This window comes from Bombus flavifrons, chromosome 12 (assembly GCF_040668555.2).
Source record: "Bombus flavifrons isolate JBK064 chromosome 12, iyBomFlav1_principal, whole genome shotgun sequence".
NCBI classification, from domain to species: domain Eukaryota; kingdom Metazoa; phylum Arthropoda; class Insecta; order Hymenoptera; family Apidae; genus Bombus; species Bombus flavifrons.
In genome coordinates, this window is record NC_138453.1 from 8185269 (window position 1) to 8207651 (window position 22383).

Consider the following 22383-nt stretch of genomic DNA (forward strand, 5'->3'; position numbering starts at 1 on the left):
AGTTCCTTGCAACATATTAAACAATTTCTTTTTATTTATTGAAATTTACAATACGAGTATATAAATTTACAATGAGTATGAAGTTTTCGTTAGCTGTAATAAGAAAGCATGCACTTTTGCATTTATTTTAGAATATTTCACCGAAAAGTCGGATGTCTTTTGTAGAATTTACAAACTATATTATTTTAATTTGCATATGCAATTGCCTTACGTACTATTTGCTATGTTCCTTGTTTTATAAATCTAATATCAATCGTCACGGAAAAGCCGAGATTTAATGTTACCAGGTAGCCACTGGTAAATTCGATGGAATGCGTTGTGCGTGTCATGATCACTAAGAGAATCTTCTTTTTTTTCGTCCAATTACTCCCAAATATCATGGCAGGTATGTCAAGGTTCTGCAATGAAAAGATATTACACGAAACGTTTTATCAAAAATTTCTATACTTATCTGTGTCTCGTTTTATTTCGTTAATGGAACTCCAAATTTAACTTCGTCATTGAGTTGGTCTTGATTTTCCACGTTTATAATTATATCTATAATCTGAGTACACACGGGAGACAATATTTTATATTAATATTAAAATACCAATATTAAAAGCCACACGAACAACGCGTGTAAGTTGTACAAAGATTTTGTGATCGTTGATGTTCACGAAGAAGAATACGTGACCATTATAGCACGCGCACAATCATTTTCATGGGAATTTATCGACTAAAACTGACGTAAAATTTGTTGCATGTCCAGTTTGATTTTACACCATCTCGAATTTATTTATTTTAAACGAGAATTTGGATAAAACGTAGAGATCGTACATGCCAATTATTTCGTTAGAATAGAAAAAATAAACTATTTAGATTATTAAATTAAAATAAAATAGTTCTTGTTAATATGTGAAAATTCAAATTCTATAAATAACGAAGGAACAGTCTATACGGTAAAATTCTAAGCGTTTCCAATATCACTGACCAGAATATTGACAAGTTCCTGTATCCCGTTGATAGAACCTGTTATCGTTGATTGTAAATATATCCTGTGGTTTCGGGAGAATAATGTGTTTTATATCATCAGATTTGTTAATAATACAACGATGAAAAATATGCTACAGTACCTCTGAAAACTTCGCAGTGATTTCGTTCTCTTCTTCCGATTTACAAATTTACTAGTTTTCTTCATACCGTCGACGGTGGTCAGTCGTTCCAAGTGTAGCTTCATTTTTATTTTTATTACGAACAGGAGGACAAGGAAAAAAATGCATGTAGTTTTAATAACGCCATAATTCAGTTATTTCCATCTAACAATAAGCTTTATTAATGTGTGTGATAAAAGAAAGCATTTGTAATAGATCGCATGCGAGTGTTCGACATTTCGTATTATTCTCGGTTTAGACGAAGATGATTCTTATTTTTCTGTATTGCTTTGTTGACTCAAATCATACGCCCAGCAGAAGTCTTCGATATCGGAATAACTCGATTGAGAAATTCAAATACAGAGCCTGTAATATTTCCAGTTCTTGTTCGTCGAGTCGAATCTACTTCGAAATTGTTGAAAATTCTTAGTAAAATAGTGCGGAAATTCGCGAAGATTCACTGTCGAAACCTGGTTCTTACTTAAGAGTTAGAAATGTATTATTCTTGCATAGTATGTAATTTATTTCGTTGTTTCAGTAATTCGTTTTCATTTTCCTCTATTGCAATTCTTCCATTATGTGGCGAAGGAACTAAGACAACTTATTCTCCGCATGTGTTCTACTGCGATGACTTACTCTGTAGCAGCATGTTATACGTCGAGTAAGTGGTTTTTATCAACTGCGACAAACGGAGCATTTGATAAAACACAATTTTAATAAGCGTCGAGATAAGTTTGTTTTTGAAAAAAGTACGTAACATTCATTCGAAAACGCTTGCAGTTTATATTATCTTGCATTCGGCATTTAACTTAAGATTATTTTGACGAATCGTTGCAGTACTTCTCCCTACGTATCTACAATTTCAAGAATAAAAATTGGAAAATGCGAAACATGGAAAGCGACAATTTTCTGAACTATATCTTTTTAAGAACGTCAGTTTATATGATTAATTTATTCCAACGAGCCATATTAATCTAAACACATCAGAATTCTTTGTAATATTTTTCAAGCTTGTATCATTTTCCATTTATTCGAGGTATAAATTCAACACGTGGGTAAAATTTGTATTACTGTTAACTAATTTCCAAGCAATGGCCATCTATTTCAAAAGGTAGGATCTTTTGGATTCAACGAAAATGATATAAATAAATACAATAGGTACGCCTAGTATTTTAGGCTCAGATCTATTTTATACTACGAATTACTCAGTTTATTGAGTATTCGCATTAAACTAATTTTCCACTCACTGCTATAATGTATTTCTACATAGATACTGACACCCTTGAAAGATTCCAAGTTCATTGGTAAAATATAGGCGCTTGTAATCTCAACAGGCGTCAATGAACGTGCCATGATTATCAGAAGCATCTTCTTAGCGTCGTTGCTCAAATTTGTCCAATCGCTATGATATATCATATTAGGAATATCGAGGCTCTGCAGAGATAAAAAGTCGACAGGTTTTTGGTTTACGAGAAACTCGTATTACATATGCTGCATATGTACCTACCTTTAATTTCGCTACATCTCCGAACCAACAAAAGTAAAACGTTTGAAGTAAGGCGGAAAAAATGAACAGTACCGAGCCTATTAACTGCGAACCTGCGTTTGATTCTGTTACTCGATAAACGTTGAAGCATATGGCGGCTGCGCTTACCATAAATTGCACGCACATCATTTTGCTAAACAAATTATTTACCATTTCGGCGAATCTGCAATTATTGAAACAAATGTTATTTAATTATTTTCTTTAATCGGAGATCACAGAGAAAGAAAGTGAGAAATCACATTCTCCGTTTCTTGACAGAAGAGCACTGTCAACACTCGAGTAATCCTGCATTAGCAAAAGTATCGTTTTATGAGGTTTAGATGCTAACTAGAAATTTTTCAATTCTCTTCATAATTTCGAAAATATTGCCCGTTTTAGCATAACAATTTTAGTCGTAAAATAAGAAACCAATAAAAATACAATTTATTTTCGTTTTCCTCTAATCTTCGATTATCTTCACTAGTTCGTTACCTTGTTTAAATAAAAGCACGAAGGAAACAAACCTGTATATTGCATTATGATGCCGAACGCAGTGTTTTAACGATTGAATTTCATCTCCTCCGATATTGTGCAGGCGATTCACCAGTATCTCGAATTGACAACAGATTTGAAGCAACAGGCCGGCGAACAACGTGTCGAAAATACTGATACCGGCGGAGATGACCATTGAACCGACGAACTGGTAAATGAATGTCATAGAAAACGCAAACCACGAGGAAGTGAAATCGAAAGGTAACCAGGCGCGAAACGCTAATTTTTTAAATTTGAAATCAGTCATCAATGTCGCTACTATTAAAGAAAGCACGCAGAATGCGTTTTGAATAGTATAAAACATTGCGATTTTCCTAAAAAAAAAACAGAAAAAATAATATTTTAAATAATTTTCTTACGACTGTACATATTATAGCGAACAGAAAGAACTTACTCGATTAGATTGTCGTATTTCGCGTAAATTTCTACTTCCTCATTGTTCTCCGGTACAAAGGGCTTCTTCTTCAGCAGACCCAATATATTTATGATAGTTTTTCGCCCTAAGACTAAGCTGATAAATTTGCAACTCGTGATAAGTACCGTGACAGTTACGCTAAAATTCTCACTCAAATCGTCCTGCGTTTCCACGTTGTAGAAAATGTCCATGATTAGCGTGAGAGAGTAGCTCCACAAGTACATCGTCATGAAAACCGTATATAAATTATAGAGAAAGCGTTTCATCGGAGACTTCAACGTAGGCGGTAGAAAATATCCGCTGGCGATGAAAAGTTTGAATGTCCATCGTAGTACGTGCATTTTCAATATTTGCAGTATGATTTGTCTTACTCAACACTTCGCGTTAGGAAAGATCGAACGATCAAGTACCTTGGAACAGTTAGGTCTTATACTATCAGTCTTCACTAGCAGAAGTTTTTTACGGTATATTTCAATTGATCAAAAGAAAAAGTTATTTCCAATCAAATGTAGCATCGAAAATGAGAATATGAAAATAAAGATTATCTTTGAAGTAAGTGTATCGTTCGATGCATCAGATGCTACTAACAACCCTAAGGAAACGAAATGCTTATGCTGCCTTAAATGGTATAGCTCCCTCTTGGAATTTACCCCCGTGTAATTATTATCGTCATTATCGACGTTACCGCGCTGCGACGATGCAAGAAGTTACATTTTTAATAATCACTATTATAGAGTGACCGCTTGTTTCTTTCTATTCTGCATTTCTGGCTTCTGTTTATTTCATTTGATTGAAATATGGATGCTGTGGTGGCACTAAACGACATAGCGTGTGTCATTTAACCGACGAGTTACATTCTAATTGATTGATTACCTTAAACCCGGCATCGTCCCGAGTAGTGTAGGTACATCCTTAGGTGATTACATCTTTAATGACGACGTTTCCACTGTTTCCAACGTGCAATTATATTACTGCCCGCCTGCGTACTTTTTATCGTGAACTTATACGGGTTCAGTTACGTTTCAGGAGTCGAACACGGAAGACAACATTTAATCATGGCTGCTTACAGGATAGAAAACCCGGAGTTTCAGTGCACGAAAGGGAGAATAGACTGTGGTAGGGTTATCTGTTTTAAGCTGTCCAATTTACCTTGCAATTTGGCTATGAACAATTTTTGCGCGATTGATAATTAAAAATTTAACTCATTATTACATGTTCGATAAGTAGTGAAATACGTGTAAAGTGTTATATACATATGTAACACTTTTGTTCATTAAAAAGATTAAGAAGTAAGAAGGTTGTAGAACTAATGTCAACATTAAGTTTTATGAAAGAGTCAATTGCCCATATTTATGGCGATCAGAAACGATAGAAGAACTAGAAATGATTTATTGATGTATTGATGTATTGATGTATTGATATGTGTAACGTAAAAGTCAAACATGTTTACTAAATTTCATGTGAGTTTAAAGGGAGATGCTTTTTGATTTGCTTTGTTGAGGCGAATCAAATGCAGAACAGGAAGACTTTAGCAACCGAAGAAGCAGAATATTCCATAGAGAGATGATTACAACGGTAATTGGGAAACTATTTCTATGAAAATATTTCTTTTTGATGGAAATAGAATCGCGTTTGCCTTCTGAAAATATACTCTAAGAGATATTCAGGTACGTCAAATATAGTGCATTTCATTTTATTACATTTTTTCAGTAGTATCATTTTCTATTCCTTTTTAAGATCTAAAAATAACCACCCATTTCAAATATTATTGGATAGTGTCGCAAGAATCGCAAAATAAAATAAAATCATTTCCTAATCATTTGTTTGAACATATCAACATACCGACTGTTTGATACACCAGAGAATCGTGTGAAGATTGTGGGAGAATAAATCGTGTGGTATCCAGTCGAACACTGGCAACTCCTTCATAGTTATCAGATTATTATATAATCCTACGATCGCAAAAACGCAGCCGATTCGTTCAGGATTTAGCAGTAGATCGCCAGGTTTCTGTAACAAACTGATAAGTAGCAACTCATGGTGAAAATAATCGTGTGCCCTGAAAATATAGTCCAGGAAGAAATATTATAACAAAGAAAACCTTGCATAATCATTGTCCTTCCGTTGGAAGCACTATCTGGATCTCTCTGGAGTGTTTGAAATTTATTGTGTTTGCATGGTACATAATTTACTGCGCTGTTTCAATAATTCGTTTTCTATTGTCTCTATCCTAATTCTTCCATTGTGTGACGAAGGAACTAATACAACTTATTCTCCGCATCTGTTCTACTCTGATGACTGACTCTGTAGCAGCATGTTGTACGCCGAGTAAGCAACTTTCATCAACTACGACAAACGGGACACTTTATGAAATAAAACTTTCGTAAGCCGCGAAATAAGTATGTGTTTGGTAAAAGAATGTAACATTTGTCGTTAACATCAATGACATCAATATTATAATAAATCAATAAATAACATCAATATTTACAGTATTATTCCGTGTATCTATTATTTTGAGGACAAAAATTGGAAGAAGTCTAATCGCGGGCTTTACACTATTGGCTTATTCCAATAAGCTATATTAATCTAGGCGTACCAGAGTCTTTTGTAATATTTTTCGACTTAGTATCATTTCTCATTATTTATTGGGGGAACTGACTTTTCCCAAATCGATGGCGAATTACTCAGTTTACCGAGTATTGTTTTTAGTTTACGTTTGTGCAAATAGTGTATTTCTATATAGATACTGACACCTTTGAAAGATTCCAAGTTCATGGGTAAAATATAGGCGCTTGTAATCTCAACAGGCGTCAATGAACGTGCCATGATTACCACAAGCATCTTCCTGGCGTCGCTGCTCAAATTTGGCCAATCGCTATTATATACCATATTAGAAATATCGAGGCTCTGCAGAGATAAAAAGTCCACAAATTAGTGATTTGCAAAGAAACGACAGCTCGTATTATATCTGCGTGTGTATCTATCTACCTTTACTTTCGCTACATCTCCGAACCAACAAAAGTAAAAAGTTTGAAATATGGCGGCAAACATGAACGAAGACCATCCTATTAATTGCGCAGTGTCTTCTATGTCTGTTAGTAGGTAAAGGGTAAAGCATATCGATATTGCACTTTCCACAAATTGCACGAACATTAATTTGTTAAAAAATTTGTTTACTATATCGGCGAAACTGAAATAATTGAAATAAGTGTTATTTCACTGTTTTCTTTAACTGAAGATTTTAGGCAAGAAAAGTAACAAATCACATTCCCCACTTTGTGACAGCTGAGCCATGTTAAAATCCAGTATTGTCGATTAAACCCGCGGTATCAAAATTTCTTTTTATTCGTTTATTCGTAATATATATTCGTATAATTCGTTATATATATATATATATATATATTTCAAACCCTTCTTCATTTCTACAATTTTGTTAATACTAAAATATTGTTAATACCCATAGCTTTTTAGTCGTAAAATAAAAAATCAATAAAGATACAACTTATTTCGATTTCTCCCGTAATCTTCAATTAGCTTCGTCAGATCGTTAATTTGTTTAAATAGAAGCACACAGGAAACGAACCTGAATATTTTATTATGGTGCCAAACACAGTGTTTTATCGATTGAATTTCATTTCCTTCGATATTGTGCAAACGATAAACCAGCATCTCCAGTTGACAACATATGTGAAGCAATAGGCCGGCGAATAACGTGTCGAAAATACAGACACCATTGGATATGATCACTAAACCCACGAACTGATAGAGGAACGTCATAGAAAACGCAAGCCACGAGGAAGTGATGTCAAAAGGAAACCAAGCGCGGAACATTAATTTTTTCGATTGAAAATCACCCATCAACGTCGTTCCTAATAAGGAAAACACACAAAATGTGACTTGGATCGTATAACCCACCGCGACTTTTCTAAAAAAAAAGGAAAAAATAATATTTTAAATAATTTCCTTACAATTATATATATTACGATGAACAGAAAGAACTTACTCGATTAGATTGTCGTATCTCGCGTGAATTTCTCCTTCCCCATTGTTCTCTGGCACAAAGGGCTTCTTCTTGAGTAGATCCATCATATTTATGATAGTTTTTCGCCCTAAGACTAAGCTGACAAATTTGCAACCCGTGATAAGTATCGTGACAGATATGCTAAAATTGTCACGCAAGTCGTCCCGCGTTCTCGCGTTGAAGCAAATGTCCAGGATTAGCGTGAGGCAGTAGCTCCACAAGTACAACGTCACGAAGACCGTATATAAATTATAGAGAAAGCGTTTCGTCGGAGACTTCAACGTGGGCGGTAAAAAATATCCGCTGGCGATGAAAAGCTTCAATGTCCATCGTAGTACGTGCATTTTCAATATTTGCGGTGTAATTTATCTTACTTAACACTTCGTGTTAGGAATGATCGAGCGATCAAGTACCTTTCGCACGGTTAGGTTCTATAGTATCACTTTTCGCAATAATCACTAGCAGGATTTTTTTACGGTATATTTTAATTGTTCAAAAGAAGAATTATTCTTCTATTCTATTAAGAATTATTTCCAATCAAATGTAACATGGAACATGGGAATATGAAAATAAAGATTATCTTTGAAGTAAGTGTATCGTTCGAAGCATTAGATGCTACTAAGAGCCGTAGGTAAACGAAATATTTACGCTGCCTTAAATGGGATAGTTCCCTCTTGGAATTCGCCCCCATGTAATTATCGTCATTATCGACGTTACCACGCTGCGACGATGCAAGAAGTTACATTTTTAATAATCACTATTATAGAGTGACCGTTTGTTTCTTTCTATTCTGCATTTCTGGCTTCTGTTTATTTCATTTGATTGAAATATGGATGCTGTGATGGCACTAAACGACATAGTGTGTGTCATTTAACCGACGAGTTACATTCTAATTGATTGATTACCTTGAACTCGGCATCGTCCCGAGTAGTGTAGGTACATCCGTATGTAATTACATTTTTATTAACAACGTTTCCACTGTTTCTAACGTGCAATTATATTACTGTCCGCTTGTGTACTTTTTATCGTGAGCTTATACGCGTTTAGTTACGTTTCAAGAGCTGAGCAGGGAAGATAGCTTTTAATCGTGGGTGCTTACAGGATAGGAAACTGTGAGTTCCAGTGCACGAGAGGGGGAATAGACTGAGGTAGGTTATTTGCTTTAAGCTGTTCAATTTAGCTTGCAATTCGGTTATGAACAATTTTTGAACGATTGATAATTGAAAATTTATCTCATAGTTACATGCTGGATAATTTAAATACGTGTATTGTGTATACGTGTATTGTATTATACAGGGTGGTTGGTAGCTTGTGGCAGAAGCGGAAAGGGGGTGATTCTACGCGAAAAGAGAAGTCGAAAATATAAAATAAAAATTTCTTTTAATCTTTTTTTTCTTTTTTTTTTAATTTTTCCATCGGGACAATGATCTACTGTGAGATCCGTTATAACGAGACGTGATAATGTGCACGCGTACCGAGCGAAAATTCAAAGTCGATTTTCTCGAAAACACAGCCTCAAAGGAAAAATTTTTATTCTATATTTTCGACTTCTTTTTTCGCTTAGAATCACCACCCCCTCTCCCCTTGTACCACCAGTTACCAACCACCCTGTATACATATGTAACACTTTTGCTCATTAAAAAGATTAAAAAATAAGAAGGTTGTTGAACTAATGTTAACATTCAGTTTTATGAAAAAGATGGCGATCAGAAAAGATAGAAAAATTAGAAATGATTTATTGATGTATTGATGTATTGACGTGTATGTCGTAAAAATAGAACATGTTTACCAAATTTCATGTGAGTTTAGAGAAAGATGGTCCTTTGATTTGCTTTGAACGTGACTGACGATTGTAAAGTATCATTTCCCTCTTACTTCCTTCGATAGACTTATTTTATACTGCAACTTACCCTTTGCTGATACGTATTATTGTAAAAGTACCGTGTTACACGATGACATTCTATATATAATAACTGTTGAAATAATAATGGATCGTCTGCGTCCCTTCAAATTATTCTCTGTTGCGAGCTGACGCGATGCAAATATTTACCTCCGATAGTGTTTCATAAAACGGAACGAACGGGAGATAGTTTCCATAAACTGGTTGAGAGAATTTTTACTGAAAAGTGGAGCATCGTACGCGTATGCTTTTCCAATAGGTGAGAAAGGACCAACGTCTAACGTATTTTCCTCTATGATCAGGCAAGTATTTATGGATTAGCATTTCACGATATAAAGTTTATTGCTATGTACTCTACATGCCTCGGTACACTTGCAGAACGTACTCATCCAGAAAAATCCAAAGACATAATGTCACGAACCGCTGCTCTTTCACTTCGTATCGTTATTTAGTTTGTTGCAACAAATTAAAAACTGAGTATGAGGTTTTCATCAGCTGTAACAAAGAAGCAACGATTTTTGGATTGATTTTAAAACGTCGCATTAGAAAGTCAGACGTAATACGTAAGCTTTTATCACGGTGTATCATTTCAATTTGCCCTCTTTGATTACTTCCCTCTCGAGCTATGCGTTATTCGAAGAAAACGTGTAGCGAAAAATATACAAAGAAGAAAGTTCAGTTTTTAAACGTGCTCTTTTAAGTGAAATAATTCGACAGATAATTATGCACGCTGATGAAAATGGAATATTTCGTAATATATATTTAAATACTAACCGCTACGAAAGAATCGAGATTCAATGTTACCAGGTAGCCACTCGTAAATTCTATAGGATGTGTCGCTCGTGTCATGATCACTAAGAGAATCTTCTTTGTTTTTGCATCCCACGATGCCCAATTGCTCTTAAATATCATGGCAGGCACCTGAAGGCTCTGCAGTGAAAAGATATTGCACGAAACATTTAACCAAAAATTGGTATATTTATGTCTGTCTTGTTCTTCTACTTCGATAACGAACCTTCAATTTCACTTCGTTACTGAACCAACAATAATACAGTATCTGCGCTATAATGCGAATTAGGAAAAGCGACGCCTCCAGAAATTTAGAAAGCATCGTTATGTTGGTCATTCGGTAGAGATTAAAGCATAGCGTAAATGCGATCGTACAAAATTGCAAGAAAAGTATTACTTTGAATTTCTCGTTCACCGTTTTAGAGAATCTGTAGCAATTCAGCATATGCTTTGTTAATAAGTTTTATTAAATCTGTTTGCTGTCCTTTTAAGCTGGTAAAATGTTCGATGTGTAATAAATTCGCACGTAAAAGCAAACGAACTTATTGCACAACATAATAGATGATAAATTCGACACGAACTTGTAAATTTGTTGATAATGTTTGACGCACTGCTTCGCCGAATAATTCGAGTCCTCCTCGATGTTTCTCAGACGTTCCTCGAGTATTTCGAACTGGCCGTTAATTTGAATCAGCAAGCCAGCAAATAGCGTATCACTAGCAACGTTTTGACAAGAGCACAGCAACGAAGTGGCAACTTCGTAAGTGTAACTGAACGTGTATGGCAACAGCTCCGAATAATCGTACGGTAGCCAAGCTCGAAAGACTAGTTTTCTCTTCTTGAAGTCCGTGAGGAACGCTCTTACGAATATCCATATCGCAGCCACCTCCACCAGAATTGTGTAACAAATCGCAATTCGTCTGTAAGAATGTTCATTTCAATTGTCTAACGTTTTCATCCTTTGGAAAATTTGACCTACTGGCGTACTGTTTCTTTCACATCAAACCCTTCCTGTCTATGTTAATTTTTTCTTAACCAAAGTTATCACATTTTTCAACAGCATTTCTCTTATCTGACAACAAGCAGCGATAAAAAGAAATTAAACAAATGTTGTTTTTAAATCTGCTTTTCATACATTCAAAAATTAATTTTGTCCTTGCCCGCGAAAATTTGAAAAATGTTCATTGTTTCTGACCCATTCTGAAAAGTAGTATGTACAGGTACTTACTCGTTTGTTTTGTTAAATTTCATTTGAATTTTCTCTTCTTCGTCGTTCATCGGCGAGAAAGGTTCGCGTTCGAGGCTCTCGATCAAAGATAAGATACTTTCACGATGCTTTAAGATAATACTCAATTTGCAGCCGCTGACGAATACCACGAGAGTGATGTAAAAGTTGTCACTGAATTGGTCCTGATTTTCCACATTTATAATTATATCTAAAATCTGAGCGGACACGAGAGATGATATTAGAAGCCACACGAACAACGTGTAAAATTTGTACAAAGATTTTGTGAACGGTGATGTCCACGAACTTGGTGGCAAACAACCGGCGATCGAAAGTAGAACACGTGAAAATTGTAGCGTGCGCACAGTCATTTTTATTGGAATTCATCGGCTAAAGCAGACGTAAAATTCTTCCTTGCGTGTCCACTTGGATTTTACATCGTTTCTAATTTGTTTATTGAAAAAGAAAATTTAGATAAAACGTAGTGATCGTTCACATCAATTATTTCGTCATAATAGAAAAATAAACCATTTACTTTATTAAAGTAAAATAAATGACTTCTCGTTGATATAGTGAAACACAAATTGCATGAATACGAATGAAAGGAGTGTCGTGTGGAATATAATTCTAAATGTCTTCGATATCACTGGCTATCTCCGAATATCGACGAGTTCATATATCGTATTAATAGAACTCATATTCTTACCCCATTGTAAAACGTTCTATATCATTATGTTTGTTAATGATGCAACGATACGACATACAGTATAATACCTCTGAAAACGTTGAAGGAAGCTACCTTCGTCCCCTACTTCCGCGTTTCACATTTCTTATTATAATTAGCTTTAACTACCATGAAATCGTCATTTTACAGACCGTTGCGTCGTGCAGAGTCAGTCGTTCCAAGAGCGGTTATTTTTATTTCGAGAAGAAAAAAATGAACGGAGAAAGAAATGCAAATAGCTTCAGCAACGACGTACTTCTATTACTTCTGCACTACTGTTTCTAAGCTTTATTGACGTGTATAATATAAGAACGCGTTTAAACTAGATCGTGTGCTAGCGCTTCACGTTATGTATTACTCTCGGTTTAGAAGATGCTTCTTATTGTCTTGTATTGTTTTGTTGAAACAAATTACACAACAAATGGAAAGTCCTTCGCCATCTGATCGTAACTCGATAGAAAAATTCAGGTATAAAGTCTTTGGTCTTTTCAATTAGTAGTCATCGAATCGGATTTGCTCTGAAATTATTGAAACTTTTTAGTAAAATAATGTGAAAAGTTATTCGTGAAAATCTCGCTGTTATAACCTGGACCTCACTTGAGTGTTTGAAATTTATTGTGCTTGCATGATACATAATTTACTGCGCTGTTTCAATAATTCGCTTTTTGTTTCCTCTATCATAATTCTTCCATTGTGTGACGAAGGAACGAAAGGATATGCTGAGGTCACTCCATACGGTCTACCGCGACGACTTATTCTGTACCAGCATGTTATACGCCGAGTAAGTGGCTTTCATCAACTACGACAAACGGAACACTTTATAAAATACAATTTTAGTAAACCGCGAAATAAGTATATTTTTTGGAAAAAGAATGTAACATTTGTCGTTAACATCAATGAATGTTATCTCACACTCGGCAATCAACGTAAGATTATTTTGTAGGATATTTACAGTATTATTCCGTGTATCTATTATTTTGAGGACAAAAATTTGAAGAAGTCTAATCGCGGGCTTTACACTATTGGCTTATATCAATAAGCTATATCAATCTAGGCGTACCAGAGTCTTTTGTAATATTTTTCGACTTAGTATCATTTCTCATTATTTGAAGTCTAAATTCAATATGTGGACTGAATTTTCATTGTTAATTGCTAATTTTCAAACAATGACCACCTATTACAAAGGATAGAATAGTTTGGAAGATTGACAGTCATATCTGAGTCAATTATACAGAAATCATACAAAATTGAGGGAACTATTTTTTCCCAAATTGACGGCGAATTTCTCAGTTTACCGAGTATTGTATTTAGTCTACGTTTGTACTAATAATGTATTTCTTTACAGATACTGACTCTCTTGAAAGATTCCAAGTTCATGGGTAGAATATAGGCGCTTGTAATCTCGACGGGTGTCAATGAACGTGCCATGATTATCAGAAGCATCTTCCTGGCGTCGTTGCTCAAATTTGGCCAACCGCTATGATATAACATATTAGAAATATCGAGGCTCTACAGAGATAAAAAGTCCACAAATTATTAATTTAAGATGAAACGATATTATATCTACGTGTATTATATCTACGTGTGTATGTATCTACCTTTACTTTCGCTGCATCTCCGAACCAACAAAAGTAGAAAGTTTGAATTAAAGCGGAAAACATGAACGATGTCCATCCAATTATTTCCAAACTATCGTTTGCTTCTGTTAGTTGATAAAGGGTAAAGCATATCGCGACTGCGCTTACCATAAATTGCACGAACATCATTTTGTTAAAAAAGTTGTTTACAATTTCGGCGAACCTGAAATAATTGAGATAAGTGTTATTTCACTATTTTCTTTAATTGAAGGTTTCAGGTAAGAAAAGTGACAAATCACGTTCCCCACTTTGTGACAGCCGAGCAGTGTTAAAATCCAGTGTTGTCGATTAATCCCGCGGTATCAAAATTTCTTTTTATTGTTTTTTGAAACACGACATATGTATATTTTTCAACAACCTTCTTCATTTCTAAGATATGCTTGTTAGAATATCAAAATAGTGTTAATACCCTTAGCTTTTTAGTCGTAAAATAAGAAATCAATAAAAATACAACTTATTTCGATTTCTCCCGTAACCTTCAATTAGCTTCGTTAGTTCCTTAAACTTTCATTAAATAAAAACACACAGGAAACAAACCTGAATATTGTATTATGGTGCTGAACGCAGGCTTTTAACGATTGAATTTCATTTCCTTCGATATTGTGCAGGCGATCCATCAACATCTCGAATTGACAACAGATGTGAAGCAACAGACCAGCGAAAAACGTGTCGAACATACTGACACCAGTGGCTATGATCATTAAACCCACGAACTGATAGATGAACGTCATAGAAAACGCAAACCACGAGGAGGTGAAGTCGAAAGGAAACCAAGCGCGGAACATTAATTTTTTCAATTTAAAATCACTGACCAATGTCGTTCCTACTAAAGCAAGCACACAAAATGTGACTTGGATCGTATAGAACATCGCGACTTTTCTAAAAAAAAAAAAAGAAGGAAAGAAATAATATTTTAAATAATTTCCTTACAACTATACATACCATAGCGAACAGAAAGAACTTACTCGATTAGATTGTCGTATTTCGCGTGAATTTGTACTTCCCCATTGTTCTCTGGTACAAAGGGCTTCTTCTTGAGTAGATCCAACATATTTATGATAGTCTTCCGCCCTATGACTAAGCTCATAAGTTTGCAACTGGTGATAAGTGACGTGACAGTTATGCCAAAATTCTCGCTCAAATCGTCCTGCGTTTCCACGTTGTAGCAAATCTCCATGATTAGCGTTAGAGAGTAGCTCCACATGTACAACGTCATGAAAACTGTATATAAATTATAGAGAAAACGTTTCGTCGGAGACTTCAACGTGGGCGGTAGAAAATATCCGCTGGCGATGAAAAGTTTGAATGTCCATCGTAGTACATGCATTTTCAATATTTGCAGTATGATTTGTCTTACTCAACACTTCGCGTTAGGAAAGATCGAACGATCACGTACCTTCGAACAGTTAGGTCTTATACTATCAGTCTTCACTAGCAGAAGTTTTTTACGGTATATTTCAATTGATCAAAAGAAAAAGTTATTTCCAATCAAATGTAGCATCGAAGATGAGAATATGAAAATAAAGATTATCTTTGAAGTAAGTGTATCGTTCGATGCATCAGATGCTACTAACAACCCTAAGGAAGCGAAATGCTTATGCTGTCTTAAATGGAATAGCTCCTTCTTGGAATTTACCCCCGTGTAATTATCGACGTTACCGCGCTGCGACGATGCAAGAAATTGCATTTTTAAAAACCATTATTATAGAGTGGTCGTTTCTCTCTATTTTTCATTTCCAGCTTCCGTTTACTTCATTGGATTGAAATATACATGCTGTGGTGGCATTAAACGTCATAGCGTGTGTCATTTAACCCACGAGTTACATACTAATTGATTGATTACCTTAAACTCGGCATCGTCCCGAGTAGTGTAGGTACATCCGTATGTAATTACATTTTTATTAACAACGTTTCCACTGTTTCCAACGTGCAATTATATTACTGCCCGCTTGTGTACTTTTTATCGCGAGCTTGTACGCGTTTAGTTACGTTTCAAGAGCTGAGCAGGGAAGATAGCTTTTAATCGTGGGTGCTTACAGGATAGGAAACTGTGAGTTCCAGTGCACGAGAGGGGGAATAGACTGAGGTAGGTTATTTGCTTTAAGCTGTTCAATTTAGCTTGCAATTCGGTTATGACCAATTTTTGAACGATTGATAATTGAAAATTTATCTCATTGTTACATGCTTGATAAGTTAAATACGTGTATTGTGTATACGTGTATTGTATTATACAGGGTGGTTGGTAGCTTGTGGCAGAAGCGGAAAGGGGGTGATTCTACGCGAAAAGAGAAGTCGAAAATATAGAATAAACATTTCTTTTAATCTTTTTTTTCTTTTTTTTTTTAATTTTTCCATCGAGACAACGATCTACAGTGAGATCCGTTATAACAAGATGTGATAATGTGCACGCGTACCGAGCGAAAATTCAAAGTCGATTTTCTCGAAAACACAGCCTCAAACGAAAAAATTTTATTCTATATTTTCGACTTCTGTTTTCGCTTAGAATCACCACCCCCTCTCCCCTTGTACCACCAGTTACCAACCACCCTGTATACATATGTAACACTTTTGCTCATTAAAAAGATTAAAAAATAAGAAGGTTGTTGAACTAATGTTAACATTCAGTTTTATGAAAAAGATGGCGATCAGAAAAGATAGAAAAATTAGAAATGATTTATTGATGTATTGATGTATTGATGTGTATGTCGTAAAAATAGAACATGTTTACCAAATTTCATGTGAGTTTAGAGAAAGATGGTCCTTTGATTTGCTTTGTTGTAGCAAATGATACGCAGAACAGGAAGGCTTTAGCTACCGAACAAGCAGAACATTCGATAGAGAGATGATTACAACGGTAATTGCGAAACTATTTCTATGAAAATATTTCTTTTTGATGGAAATAGAATCGCGTTTACCTTCTGAAAATATACTCTAAGAGATATTCAGGTACGTCAAATATAGTGCATTTCATTTTATTACATTTTTTCAGTAGTATCATTTTCTATTCCTTTTTAAGATCTAAAAAAAAAACCATCCATTTCAAATATTATTGGATAGTGTCGCAAAAATCGCAAAATATAATATCATTTCCGAATCATTTGTTTGAACATATCAACATACCGATTGTTTGATACACCAGAGAATCGTGTGGAGATTGTGGGAGAATAAATCGTGCGGTACCCAGTCGAACAGTGGCAACTGCTTCATAGTTATCAGATTATTATATAGTGCTCGATCGCAAAAACGCTACCGATTCGTTCAGGATTTCGCAGTAGATTGCCAGGTTTCTGTAACAAACTGATAAGTAGCAACACATGGTGAAAATAATCGTGTGCCGTGAAAATATAGTCCAGAAAGAAATATCATATCAAAGAAAACCTTGCATAATCATTGTCCTTCCGTTGGAAGCACTATCTGGATCTCTCTGGAGTGTTTGAAATTTATTGTGTTTGCATGGTACATAATTTACTGCGCTGTTTCAATAATTCGTTTTCTATTGTCTCTACCCTAATTCTTCCATTGTGTGACGAAGGAACTAATACAACTTATTCTCCGCACGTGTTCTACTCTGATGACTGACTCTGTAGCAGCATGTTGTACGCCGAGTAAGTAACTTTCATCAACTACGACAAACGGGTCACTTTATAAAACAAAAATTTCGTAAGCCGCGAAATAAGTATATTTTTTGGAAGAAGAATGTAACATTTGTCGTTAACATCAATGAATGTTATCTCACATTCGGCAATCAAAGTAAGATTATTTTGCAAAATATTAACAGTATTATTCCGTGTATCTATTGTTTTGAGGGCAAAAATTGGAAGAAGTCTAATCACGGGCTTTACACTATTGGCTTATTCCAATAAGCTATATTAATCCAAGCGTACCAGAGTCTTTTGTAATATTTTTCGACTTAGTGTCGTTTCTCATTATTTGAAGTCTATATTCAATATGTGGACTGAATTTTCATTGTTAATTGCTAATTTTCAAATAATGACCTCCTATTGCAAAGGACGGAATAGTTTGCAAAATTGACAGTCATACTTGAGACAATTATACAAAAATTGTACAAAATTGGGGAACTGACTTTTCCCAAACGGATGGTGATTTACTCAGTTTACCGAGTATTGTTTTTAGTTTACGTTTGTGCAAATAATGTATTTCTATATAGATACTGACACCTTTGAAAGATTCCAAGTCCATGGGTATAATATAGGCGCTTGTAATCTCAACTGGCGTCAATGAACGTGCCATTATTACCACAAGCATCTTCCTGGCGTCGTTGCTCAAATTTGGCCAATCGGTATTATATACCATATTAGAAATATCCAGGCTCTGCAGAGATAAAAAGTCCACAAACTATTGATTTGCAAAGAAACGACAGCTCGTATTATATCTGCGTGTGTATCTATCTACCTTTACTTTCGTTGCATTTCCGAACCAACAAAAGTAAAATGTTTGAAATATCCCGGCAAACATGTACGTAGACCATCCTATTAATTGCGCAGTGTCTTCTATGTCTGTTAGTAGGTAAAGGGTAAAGCATATCGCGACTGCGCTTGCCATAAATTGCACAAACAACATTTTGTTAAAAAAATTGTTTACCATATCGGCGAAACTGAAATAATTAAGATAAGTGTTATTTCACTGTTTTCTAAAATTAAAGATTTTAGGCAAGAAAAATAACAAATCGCGTTCCCCACTTTGTGACAGCTGAGCCGTGTTAAAATCCAGTATTGTCGATTAATCCCGCGGTATCAAAATTTCTTTTTATTCGTTTATTCGTAATATATATTCGTATAAATCGTAATATATATATATATATATATCTTTCAACCCCCTTCTTCATTTCTACAATTTTGTTATAGTATCAAAATATTGTTAATACCCATAGCTTTTTAGTCGTAAAATAAAAAATCAATAAAGATACAACTTATTTCGATTTCTCCCGTAATCTTCAATTAGCTTCGTCAGATCGTTAATTTGTTTAAATAGAAGCACACAGGAAACGAACCTGAATATTTTATTATGGTGCCAAACGCAGTGTTTTAACGATTGCATTTCATGTCCTTCGATATTGTGCAAGCGATAAACCAGCACCTCAAGCTGACAACATATGTGAAGCAAAAGGCCGACGAATAACGTGTCGAAAATACAGACACCATTACATATGATCACTAAACCCACGAACTGATAGAGAAACGTCATAGAAAACGCAAGCCACGAGGAGGTGATGTCGAAAGGAAACCAACCGGGGAACATTAATTTTTTCAATTTAAAATCACACATCAATGCCATTCCTAATAAACCAAGCACACAAAATGTGACTTGGATCGTATAACCCAGCGCGACTTTTCTAAAAAAAAAAAAAGGAAAAAATAATATTTTAAATAATTTTCTTACAATTATATATATTATAACGAACAGAAAGAACTTACTCGATTAGATTGCCGTATCTCGCGTGAATTTCTCCTTCCCCACTGTTCTCTGGCACAAAGGGCTTCTTCTTGAGTAGATCCAACATATTTACGATAGTTTTTCGCCCTAAGACTAAGCTGACAAATTTGCAACTCGTGATAAATATCGCGACAGATATGTTAAAATTGTCACGCAAGTCGTCCTGCGTTTCCACGTTGAAGCAAATGTCCAGGATTAGCATGAGGCAGTAGCTCCACAAGTACAACGTCACGAAGACCGTATATAAATTATAGAGAAAGCGTTTCCTCGGAGACTTCAACGTAGGCGGTAGAAAATATCCGCTGGCGATGAAAAGTTTGAATGTCCATCGTAGTAAGTGCATTTTCAATATTTGCGGTGTAATTTGTCTTACTTAACACTTCGTGTTAGGAATGATCGAGCGATCAAGTACCTTTCGCACGGTTAGGTTCTATAGTATCACTTTTCGCAATAATCACTAGCAGGATTTTTTAACAGTATATTTTAATTGTTCAAAAAAAGATTTATTCCTCTATTCTATGAAGAATTATTTTCAATCAAATGTATCATCGAGGATGAGAATATGATAATAAAGATTATCTTTGAAGTAAATGTATCGTTCGAAGCATTAGATGCTACTAAGAACCGTAGGTAAACGAAATGTTTACGCTGCCTTAAATGGGATAGTTCCCTCTTGGAATTCACCCCCGTGTAATTATCGTTATTATCGACGTAACCGCGCTGCGACGATGCAAGAAGTTACATATTTAATAATCACTATTCTTTCTATTCTGCATTTCTAGCTTCTGTTTATTTCATTGGATTGAAATATACATGCTGTCGTAGCACTAAACGTCATAGCGTGTGTCATTTTACCGACGAGTTACATTGTAATTGATTGATTACCTTAAACTCGGCATCGTCCCGCGTAGTGTAGGTACATCCTTAGGTGATTACATCTTTAATGACGACGTTTTCACTGTTTGCAACATGAGTTTTTACTACTGCCCGCCTGCGTACCTTTATCGCGAGCTTATACGCGTTCAGTTAGTTTTCAAGAATCGAACAAGGAAAACAACTTTTAATTCTGGTTGCTTATAAGATAGGAAACCGGAAGATTCAAAGAAAAGAAGGGAATATAAATTGAGGTGGGATTATTTGAATCAGTGTAATATTAATACTAAGCTAGGCTATTTTCTTTCTCAGTTATTTATGACAAATTTTCGTGCTAACGACTCTTGGAAATAATTAATTGAAGTCATTGTCAGACGTTTGATAGGCAGTGAAATATGTCATATATTGTATGTGTATTATGTAGATACTATTTTTATATTTACCTTTACTGATTAGAAAGTACGACGTTTGTTCAACTAATGTTGACATTTCTAGTTTTATCAGAGTGCTAATTAGCCAAAGAATGGTTTGACTTTTATTTAGAGCAAAAGAAAAAGCAGGACGGGAAATGACGTACTGATTTATTGATGTGTGTCTTAAAAAAAAAGAGAACATTTGTATTAGTTTGCATGTGAGTAGTCCATGTTTCTTATTACACTCGGATTAAAATACAATGGTTCTTAGTCGTTTAGTTTGCTTTGTTGAAGCAAATTGTACGCTGAGTAAGAAGTCTTCAGCAGCTGTCACAAACAAAATATTCGATAGAGAGACGATTACTAAGATAATAGCGAAATTATTTCTGTAAAAATATTTCTTTCTAATGGTAACAGAATCGCGTTAACCCCTTGACAGTATTACAGTCCAAAACAGATCTAGGCAAGTCAAATATAGTGCTAGAATTTTTTATCTTTGCCTGTCTTGCGGATTTGACTTCCATTTACGTCACGAGATAGTACAATAACTTTACAATTTACACGTAAGCAGAAACACATATGCACTAAAGCGGAACAATAGACGTAAAAATGTCCATTCGTTTAAAAAATTATTGGACAGTGTGGTAAGAATTGCAAAATAAAAGAAATAATTGGAAGGTGATTTTATTATATTTTGCATCATTTTCATGCAAATTAAGGATTGGAATCATCCTTATTTTCTAATATATAGCAAACATATACCAGAATATAATTATTTTCGAAATTAATCATTTTCCGAGTTCTTCGTCGTTTTATTACACTGTCAAAGGGTTAAAGTGTTACTTGTTTCTTTGATACTGACTATAGCGAAAGATTCGAGGTTCATGGAGATGACATGGCAACTAGTGAATTCGATAGGTTCCAACGAGCGTCTCATGATCAGTAAAAGAATCTTCTTCGAGCTGTCGTTTAAAAATGGTAGATTACTTTCCAACACCGCGTTAGGAATTTCCATACTCTATAGAACGGAAATATTTGAAATTGTAAAATCTCGCAATTCGGCCTCTAGCAGGACCATTAGATCACAAGTAAAACGTACCTTCAGCTTGACTTCGTTGCCGTACCAACAGTAGTAGAATACCTGCATGAGCAGACATAACGTGTAGGTCGCTGTTTCCATAAATTTCGGGCCAAATTCCATCACCGACAATCGATAAAGATTGAAACACACGGCTCCGGTGCTTATCAAAAATTGCATCGACATGATCATTTTGAAGTTATCGTTTACCATCGATGCGAATCTGTAATTTATTTCCCCAGATACATAACCATGTATTGCGAAAGTCTGCTCATTTATGAAAAATACACGTAGAGATACATGAAGTAATTTTTATTTAAAGGAATCTATTATTGAAAGATTTTGCTTTCGAGGGGATTCTGAAAATTAATTGCTTAATATCTAGGTAATTGAGAAACTTTGCGAAGAAGAAAACGGTTCTAATGAACGAAGATTGAGAAATTTGCTTATATTTACTTATATAGTAACATAATATTAAAACAAACTTGTATATGCGGTGATGATGATGTGCACAGAATTTCGCCGAGTAATCTTTGTCCGTCGTAATGTTTTTCATACGGTGTTCAAGGATCTCGAATTGGCAATAAATGTGAATCAGTATACCGCTGAACAAACAATCGCAAACGATGTTCAAATTCGTGCTGAAT

At 35.0% G+C, this 22383-nt stretch overlaps 3 protein-coding genes across 3 annotated transcripts; all 3 read right to left on the reverse strand.

The window, feature by feature from the left end:
- Nucleotides 1-2142: 2142 nt before the first annotated feature.
- LOC138185735 (uncharacterized) lies at nucleotides 2143-7607 on the reverse strand. Its single transcript, XM_069124900.1, has 8 exons — nucleotides 7206-7607; nucleotides 6611-6812; nucleotides 6278-6529; nucleotides 5479-5632; nucleotides 3602-3992; nucleotides 3180-3521; nucleotides 2638-2839; nucleotides 2143-2564 (listed from the first exon to the last, which is right to left on the reverse strand). The coding sequence occupies exons 1-8, from the start codon at nucleotides 7478-7480 to the stop codon at nucleotides 2325-2327; spliced, it is 2058 nt and encodes a 685-aa protein (XP_068981001.1). The 5' UTR covers nucleotides 7481-7607; the 3' UTR covers nucleotides 2143-2324.
- A 2297-nt stretch (nucleotides 7608-9904) lies between these two features.
- LOC138185736 (odorant receptor 10-like) lies at nucleotides 9905-14869 on the reverse strand. The gene is made up of 8 exons (XM_069124901.1): nucleotides 14456-14869; nucleotides 13880-14081; nucleotides 13635-13790; nucleotides 11561-11775; nucleotides 10914-11252; nucleotides 10559-10760; nucleotides 10318-10473; nucleotides 9905-10038 (listed from the first exon to the last, which is right to left on the reverse strand). Exons 1-8 carry the CDS (start codon nucleotides 14785-14787, stop codon nucleotides 9988-9990), a joined length of 1653 nt encoding a protein of 550 aa, XP_068981002.1. The 5' UTR covers nucleotides 14788-14869; the 3' UTR covers nucleotides 9905-9987.
- Nucleotides 14870-17307: 2438 nt separating this feature from the next.
- Nucleotides 17308-21969, reverse strand: LOC138185737 (odorant receptor Or2-like). Its single transcript, XM_069124902.1, has 8 exons — nucleotides 21758-21969; nucleotides 21521-21676; nucleotides 20943-20985; nucleotides 20689-20693; nucleotides 18930-19348; nucleotides 18332-18533; nucleotides 18095-18250; nucleotides 17308-17541 (listed from the first exon to the last, which is right to left on the reverse strand). Exons 1-8 carry the CDS (start codon nucleotides 21947-21949, stop codon nucleotides 17482-17484), a joined length of 1233 nt encoding a protein of 410 aa, XP_068981003.1. The 5' UTR covers nucleotides 21950-21969; the 3' UTR covers nucleotides 17308-17481.
- Nucleotides 21970-22383: the final 414 nt, after the last annotated feature.

What these genes read in the sequence shown, in the direction of transcription:
- LOC138185737 (XM_069124902.1), bottom strand. Translation starts at nt 21,949, where the DNA reads ATGGTAAACGATAACTTCAAAATGATCATGTCGATGCAATTTTTGATA. An exon ending in ACCTCGAATCTTTCGCTATA is followed by an intron (nt 20,986 to 21,520) that starts GTCAGTATCAAA and finishes TGTTTGTGACAG; the next exon opens with CTGCTGAAGACTTCTTACTC. An exon ending in CACCATAATAAAATATTCAG is followed by an intron (nt 18,534 to 18,929) that starts GTTCGTTTCCTG and finishes TAATTATTTCAG; the next exon opens with TTTCGCCGATATGGTAAACA.
- LOC138185736 (XM_069124901.1), bottom strand. Translation starts at nt 14,787, where the DNA reads ATGTTCTATACGATCCAAGTCACATTTTGTGTGCTTGCTTTAGTAGGA. An exon ending in CATTATCAACAAATTTACAA is followed by an intron (nt 10,761 to 10,913) that starts GTTCGTGTCGAA and finishes GAATTGCTACAG; the next exon opens with ATTCTCTAAAACGGTGAACG. An exon ending in GTAACGAAGTGAAATTGAAG is followed by an intron (nt 10,474 to 10,558) that starts GTTCGTTATCGA and finishes TTTTCACTGCAG; the next exon opens with AGCCTTCAGGTGCCTGCCAT.
- LOC138185735 (XM_069124900.1), bottom strand. Translation starts at nt 7,480, where the DNA reads ATGGGTGATTTTCAATCGAAAAAATTAATGTTCCGCGCTTGGTTTCCT. An exon ending in CACCATAATAAAATATTCAG is followed by an intron (nt 6,813 to 7,205) that starts GTTCGTTTCCTG and finishes CAATTATTTCAG; the next exon opens with TTTCGCCGATATAGTAAACA. An exon ending in CATCGATTTGGGAAAAGTCA is followed by an intron (nt 5,633 to 6,277) that starts GTTCCCCCAATA and finishes AGTTTGTTACAG; the next exon opens with AAACCTGGCGATCTACTGCT.